Source organism: Prinia subflava, chromosome 1 (assembly GCF_021018805.1).
Source record: "Prinia subflava isolate CZ2003 ecotype Zambia chromosome 1, Cam_Psub_1.2, whole genome shotgun sequence".
Lineage (NCBI taxonomy): Eukaryota > Metazoa > Chordata > Aves > Passeriformes > Cisticolidae > Prinia > Prinia subflava.
The window spans coordinates 83,540,824-83,548,875 of NC_086247.1; the positions used below are offsets into that span (position 1 = coordinate 83,540,824).

The 8,052-nt window shown below is 49.6% G+C and overlaps 1 protein-coding gene across 1 annotated transcript in view; it reads right to left on the reverse strand.

The window, feature by feature from the left end:
• The window catches only part of BCL2 (BCL2 apoptosis regulator), a 96,445-nt gene extending 94,324 nt beyond the window's left edge, over positions 1 to 2,121 (reverse strand). Inside the window, exon 1 of the mRNA XM_063400843.1 lies at positions 189 to 2,121. Coding sequence (XP_063256913.1) covers positions 189 to 755 — 567 coding nt within the window. The 5' untranslated portion in view covers positions 756 to 2,121. The remainder of the gene's footprint in view (positions 1 to 188) is intronic.
• Between the last annotated feature and the right edge of the window lie 5,931 nt (positions 2,122 to 8,052).

Here is an 8,052-nt window from a genome sequence, read left to right on the forward strand (position 1 = left end):
TACCCTGCATCGAGGTGAAACTTGACAAGTGGCAAAAGGCCTGCACTGCTTTGGCACATCCCAGTGCAGACATCCCCCGGGCAAACCTTTTGCTCGCACAGGTGCGATCTCCTGGGCACTGCCCGACCCAGGGCTCCACCAGCCACAGGCTGGAGCCGGGGGAGGAAGTGAGCAATCGGGGGACTTACCCAGCCTCCGTTGTCCTGGATCCAGTTGTGCAGGTGTCGGTTCAGGTACTCAGTCATCCAGGCAGCAATGCTGTCCACGAGGGGAAACATCTCCCGGTTGACGCTCTCCACACACATCACACCGCCAAACTCGAAGAAGGCCACAATTCTGCCCCAGTTAACCCCATCTCGGAAGAGCTCTTCCACCACGGCCACGAAGCGGCTCCTGGCCGTGACGGGCGTCAGGTGCAGCTGGCCAGACATTTGGGAAAAGTCCCTCTGGTAGCGTCGGGAGAACTCATCTCCCGCCTGGCGCAGGACGAGGTGGACGACCTGGGGTGCGGGGTGCAGCCCCTCGGCTGGGGGCGCGTGGCTAGCAGCAGCCGAGCCGGGGGGCTCGGGGTGCGGAGACACCAGCCCAGTGTGATCAGAGGAAGTCCCAGCAGCAGCAGGAACAGAGAGACCTGGAGGCAGGGGTGCCCTGTCCTCGCCGGCAGCCCAGTCGTATCCCCTCTGCGAGAGTTTATAGTGGATGTACTTCAGCACTATCTCCCGATTATCATAGCCTCTTCTCCCCGGATGAGCCATAATTCCCACGAGGAAGCAGCAAGAGGAAGGGAGAGAGGAAGAAGAGGAGCAGGATGAACCCAAAAAAGTAAAGCAGCCAATAATAATAAAATTAATAACACCAAAAATTATAATCCAGTTATTGTATTGGACACGGTTTCATTCATGCTGGTGTGGGGGAGTTCTCGGGGTCTCGGAGGTACTTTTGTCTTCTCAATGTTTCCTCCTTGGTTTGAGATGCACGGCATAAATAGGGATTAAAATGCTGTAAATACTTTACTTCCAGGTGCACATTTATTACTTATTATAAATTTACTTTAGGACCATTTCCTCCTCGGTGTTGAAATACATCTTAAAAAATATTATACCGACTCAAAATCAGGTGCATTTTCCCCTAGGTGCAGGACTACCACGGACACGAAGGAGCTGACGAACACGCACTGTAAAAACTGCAATTCAACACGATTTGCTAAGCAGCCTTGGATGGACGTTAATCCAACACACTTTATGCTAGAAACCTCAACACTAGGTTTTGGGTTTTTTTGTTAAGTTACACAAACTAAATTTCCTCTGTAAAGTACTTACTTGGACTATAAATATGTTCCTCTGTCAAGTTTCCTCTAAAAGAAAAATAGCAACAATAAAATCCAAACATCACAAGTCTTCAGAAGCGTTAAGTTCTGGTTGCTTTGATGCTTCAAGTCACCAAGGGGACGGGAAAGGGGCAAGAAAAAAATATTTCTACGATTTCAAATGTTTTTTCCCAGACTCCTGTTTAACAGACATCTCCAAAGATGTGTCAAAGCTCAGAAAATCCCGCCTCGCAGCCCGGGAAGGCGAACAACCCCAAAGAGACGGAAAATCCTGGAGACCAGATGAACCACATTTGAATCCAAGCTCTCGCAGAAGTGCTGTGTTTTTCCCTCCAGTGCAACGTACAGACATATGCATTTACGTAGTTTCATTCAGACACCGATCGCAGGAACCCGGTGCTTCCACACACACGCACGCACACACCAAAAAAATTAAAAATTGAAAAAAAAATTGCATGTATTTAAGAAATTAATTCTTTTTCACAAGAAAAAGCGCAAAAAATTAATTAAAAAACGAAAATAAAAATAAAGAAGGAAAATTGCTTTTGACTGCTGCCATTTCCCAAGCAGCTTTGTATCGGCGGAGGAAGAGCCCCTGGCGCTGCCGAAGAGGGGCGCGGACGGGGCGTGTGTGCGGTGTGACTGGTGCCGATGGGGACCGCGGCCGCGGCGCCGCTGCCCGCCCGCCCGCCCGCCCGCGCAGCCCCGCGCACCCCGCCGGCTCCGGGCGGCTCCTCCGGGCGCTCCGCGCTGCTGCTGCCGGCGGCGGCGGCGGCGGCGGCAGCGGCTCCGGACGGCGGCGGCGGCGGCTCCGAGCGGCGGCGGGCGCGGGCGGGGAGCTCTCCCAGCGGCGGCGGCGGCTGCGGGGGGAGCGGAGCGGAGCGGCGGGGGCGGGGAGAGGCGGGGAGGAGCGGAGCCCGAGGGGGAGGCTCCGGCCCCGCGCGGCGTAGCCGGGCGCGGTGGTTTCCTAGAGCTCCGCCTCACGCTTCATTCAAGAAAAGGGGGAAATGAGGAGGGAGGGGGGAAGTGCTTAAAAAGAAAAGGAAAAAAAAAAAAAAAATAGGCGGCGGCGGAGGAGCAGCCCCCCGCGGTCCGGGCCCGCCCTCCATCGCGGCGCGGGCCTGGGGCCGGCGGCGGGGGAGGCGCGGAGCGCGGCGGAGCTGCGGGGCGGAGGGGCGGCTCCGGGGCCGCGGCGGCGCTGCCTCCACCGTGCCGAGGAAGCGGCGGCGGGCCCGGGGTGCCGGCCCTCCGCGGGGAGCGCGCCCCGCTCCGCTCCTCTGCCGCCCCGCGCGGAGTCATTTAAATCAATTTGGTTTTTAAAATAATTTAAACGGGGAAGAAAAACATTTTAAAAAGTCTGAATACATCTTTTTTAAAAGCCAAGTGGCCCGCTGCCGGCGCGCAGGGCTCCGTGCATTGTCGTCCGGGGATGTGCGCTGCCCGCAGTCTCTGCGCGGCCGCGGAGGCCGTGCGGAGCCGATCCCGGGAGCCCGCACACCTGCTCCCGTAGGCCGCCCCCCGGCCGGTGTTCAGCGATGGGACAGGCAGCGAGCTGGGGTTTAGGACTTCTGTAGAAACAGAGCTCAGGTTCGTCCCTGTGCCCGGCCTGAAGAAATTTTTTTTACATTGAAGAGGGGCTACTGGAGCTGCTTGAAGATGAGGTCAATCTGGAGTTGGCCAAAGAAGCAGAGTTAACCTTTAAAGCTGGTTAAAGCCACACAGCTGGGAAACAGCGATGGCTTAGTCCCCCTGCCATCCCCAGCAGCGACAATGGGGGCCAGTGGGCTGTGATGCCGGAACTGCCCCAGCTAAAATGGGGCACCATCCCGGGGAAATGCCAAGCCGAACCGGGAGCAGGACATTCCTGGCACCTTTCTCTGCTCAGTACAGGAGGGGGAAAGAGACATTTGATAAATTCCGCCAGTTTTTGTCGATATAAGGGTGATTGCGATGACAATCTCGTCTATAAACTACCCCGAACCTAGAAGGAATAAAATAGCTTGTGACTATGAGTTCGCTTGGACGGGTGGGCACTGGGAATGAACGCACCCTGCCTTCCAAGTCTGTTTTTAGGGATGGTTCCCTCAGGCACGGACCTGTCACGCGTCGTTCACAGGGTGGCTGCTCCTCTGAGGAGATGGCGCTGCTGTGGGAAAGGTGAGCAGCTTTCCCTCCAACAGAAGAAGGGGAAGTCTCCGCATCCAAACGAGAAGGATTCCCCTAAACGGAGCTCACCTGTGCCCTCGGTGATCCAGGGATTTGTTTCCAGGCCGCACCGAGGAATTGGTTTCTGACATGTACGAAACAGCGCCTTTTCAGGTGCCTGAGGAGACGTTCAGGGTGTTTAATCGTTCTGGCTCCTGTTTTTTAGCGGGGCACGGGGAGGCACTCGGCTCCATACCTAGAGTCAGCATCATCCCCTCCCTCCATCTCTTCCTGTCTCCTCTCCCTCTCCCTGCTCTCCTCTCTCTCCTCTCTGGCGGGCGGCTGTTGCCACCCAGCGGCCGCCGCTCGCCCCGAGCTCGGCGGCGACAGCCGGGACAGCGGGGACAGCGGGGACCCCCCTCCCTCCCTGCGGGAGCCAGGAGCTCGCTCGCCTCATTCCCGCCCGGGAAACTGAGGCAGCGAGGCGGTGCCCTCTCGTCTGTCTTGTGTGCACTCCCGCCCGCCGATGTGCGAAACGGGGCTGTGGACGGTGGAGTTCCGGGGGTTAAGAGGGACAGAGATTGCAGGACAGCGAGTGAAATGAGTTCAGGTAAGATTGATGATGCTCTGTGCAATCGTGGAATAAGGGCTGTACCTCACCAGAGCGTGTGTGTCACTCACGGCATGGTTTAAGGCTGGACCACAAGCTCATCGCATCTCATCTCCATCCACATGAAACACTCCCAAAAGCAAGGTGCTTGCAATGGGCTGAGGGATGGCTTCTGATGGCAGAAATGAACACAAGGGATCTGTCAGCCAAGTAACATCACCGCCTTTATATTCTTTCACCCGAAAGAGAACGAAGAAAAAGAGATCTCAACACTGAAAGTAACCTGACATTTCCATGTAACCATTTCCGTGGTTTAAATGGAACAAGAGATACAGGAAATCAGAATGGCCATAACCAACCCGTATGCTCCTTTAGTCTGTCACTGTTCTAGTGATTGAATCTAATGGGAAAATAGTGGTCATAGTTCACCAGAAAGCTTGCTAACACCAAACACAGCTGAGACTGTACCAAAAAATATGCAAAACACAAGGGAAAATCCTGAGAAGTGTTTGCTTTAAGCAAGGGCATTAGTATTGAGTCATGGGAAACAAAAACTATGCCTTGAAGAATGACAAATTGAGACTCTGTAAAAAAGCAAAACAAAATTATGCACATTTAAAGCCTTGTTCTTAACATTAAAGGTCAAAAGCATTGCATCTGACCTGTTGGGCTCTAATTGAAGGGAGCGGCATCTTAAAAGCAATTACCTTGCTACCTGAATGGGTGATAAACATCTATTACAGTCTCACGAGTTTGCATCACAGCAGTGCTTTCCACCTTGCTTGTTTGTCTGAGCTCAGCAGGAAAAAACAACAGTTAAAAAGACATCCAAAACAAAGGAATATGGTTTTGGAGGCAGATGGAAGAAATGGCAAGAGAAGCTTGAAGGATTTATTAAAGAATATGCAATCAGTGCACAAAGTCAGCTAAGAAATCATTATGGGGCTTTTAGGTAGCAGAATAAGATGCTGACTACTCAAGATCTGATCCTGCAAGTCCTTCCACTCACATTTACCTTTATGTGAGTCAGCCCACCAAAGTTAATCAGACTTATAAGAAGAATTAGCTGTACGAAGAATTGGAATTTCATTAGGAATACAAGCAGCACCTCACCTGCAGAAAGCTCTTTTGACACTTAAGAGAGATGAAAGCATTGCCATTAGGCATCACTCAGGTCTGGTACCATGAGGGACAGTTTATTTTCTTGAGATGGCTTTCTTATCTGTGAGGCACCTGGCCAGACAGGATCCCAGAAAGCCTGCTCCTTCTTCAGTGGCTTCCCAGATGCCCACTCTATAGCAGATGTATTATTAATAACAAATGATGTAAAAAAGTTTGTAATGCCTGGCAACTCTAAACTTCCCAACAACCTGAAAGCAGACACCTTTTCCCTGTACCTTTGTGTTAACATCAACAGGCTTTCAGCAGCAATCCTGGTTCCTGGTGACCTGCCCACCCTTTTATTTCCTTGGCTCACATGCAGGGAAGCTGGAGAGAAGCAAATGATTGCTTAAAGCCCTGCCTGAGCAGGCACGAAACAAGCAGGATGTGTGTTTGCACTCACGGTGAACAAGGACATTGCTACATTTTTTTTTCTGAAAATCTGCAGAGGTTTTCTATTCTAGAAAAAAAAATCAAAACCACCATCACCACCAACCAAAACCCCAACAACAGTACACTGAATTTGAGTAATCTGAAAGAAATACATTTAGAGCAATATAGATAAATATAATTTTGACATCTGTAGAGGTCCACTGACTTATGGTGTTGGAGCACAGTTTAAACATTGGTTTTACTGAAAGCATCCACTAAGATTGTGCCCATAGGTGGGGAATTTGTACATATGCAAATTAGCAAGCCGCTCCTCACAGCCAATGCTCTGTAAATGCTTTTTGGTGCCATGTCCAGTGAGGCATTTGTCTGTACCACCCACTGTGGCTGTGCTTCCCTCAGTTCCAGGCATTCAGTGCTGCTCCCTCCCATGCCAGCATTCATTTACTCTGCATGCCTTTGTTCCTGCAAGAGCTTTCTAACTCACCCTGAGTAAAACTAACCACCAACCACATGACCTTTCCTGTTTGTTTCTGTCCGTGAGACCACAATGCTCACGGATCTATGGTATCTCTGCCAAGCTGGATGAAATGCCTTGAAAGCAATATTCTTGTAGAGACTTGCATGGATGCACAATTTTCCATCAGGTGCATGCCACCATTTATTGCTCAGGCTCTCTCATCTGGTTTGCTCAATGTGTGTCCCAACATTGCTGCCTAGGAAGCAGCTGTCTGTTGTATAGAACACTTTAATACGCAGTTCTCTGCATGTAAAAAGCATAGGAAAAGCTACAACCCATGAAGCGTGGATGCATATTTTCCTCCTTCTTAACCAGAATGGTGGCAGGCTAACCTGAACAAACTTCCTCAGTTCTTCAGAGTGCATTCCTAAAATGGGAGATTGCCTTTCATCCTGCTGGTGTTGCAAATGCTACAGGTGTGGAGTGGATCCTTTTTGGCTGGAAGCGCTTACAGAGCAGATAATTCTACTGTAAAACACTTACAGCACGCCCAACCTGCAATTATGGTTTATTTCATGGGCTTTAATTGCGCTCATCAGGCAAGGCAGCTGGATGAGATACTTGGATAATATCCTTAGGGTCCAACATAGCAAACAGCTCCTGGCTTTCAGATGCCTTTTACTGTACTCATCCCTCAACCATCTTCATTTCTTGTCAGGATCCATAGGTCCCATGGTTTCGACTGGAAGGAGACAAACAGCTGCATGCAGCCCCTCTATCTTTTCCTTTGACATCTCTACTCTATGTGGCAGTAGGGTCTTGCCTTCACAAGAGCTGAGCTGTCTCGCCACCTTTCGCAAGACGCCGACCTGTGCTTGTGACTGAGCAGTGCCGCCCATGCCCTGTCTCTCTGCTGCGTGGAAAAGGATTGGACACCAAATTCCCAGATGAAACTGCAGAGGAGCAAAGCAGGCAGCTTCTGCACGAAGGAATGGGAAACTGAAACAGTCTTCTAGACAAACAGGAACATCCATCTCTGATTCATACACTTTTATTACACCTGTTAAAACTTCTTAAATAAAAAGGGGGAAAGCAGTTTTTTGAGAAAATGCTTTGAAATAAAGACCAACAGACTTCATTTTAACAACTTTCTTTGAAGCATTTTTCAGCTTTGAAAAGGTTCTTCCCCTCAGCTGCAAATAACCTATGTCATTAAAAATTTCATTTTAGACTTAATTTTATATACATTATTTACAGTTGATATAGTTATAGATTTAATACCTTTTTTTTGGTCAAGGGAGCTGATTTTTGGTGCTTGGTAGCATGATTGTGTTAGTCATGTATGTTTTGCTCTCACCCCTTATGTTTATTTACATTGCTCTAGCAGCATGACAGCAGAATCAATTTCAGAGTTAGAACTGGAAAGGTTTAAAATTAACATGGGGATTCCCCTCCAAGCTGAAAAAAAATCAACTTGTTTTCAACTTACAAAAAGAAAATTTCAGACTGCATTGGCAGTATTCCACAGCAGAGGAGACTTACTATTATATACGTCAAGTTTTCCCCAAACAGCAAGCCTTCCTAATCAATTCTATGAAATGAATCTCCCACATCAAATTAGATTCTGCCCCACCTCCCCTCCAAAAATTAGATATGCATCTTTTGGGTTTAAAAAAAAAAAAGTATTTGCACTTTCCACTTCCTTCAGAGCAAGTTTCATCCCAAAGCCTACCAGCACTTCAGACTATCACCCACACTCGACCTTTCCCACCAATTTAGGGTAACTTAGGTTGAAAGTAGTGAAAGAGAGGAGAGGCATGGCAAGACAGACACCTCATTTGAAGTCTCCCCCCAGTGAAAGGAAATGACTTCATGAGGTTTTTACTACCAGTTTTTGATAATCGCACACACTTACTCTACAGCATGCCTGGTACCAGCTGGGCAGGAAAGACCCAATTC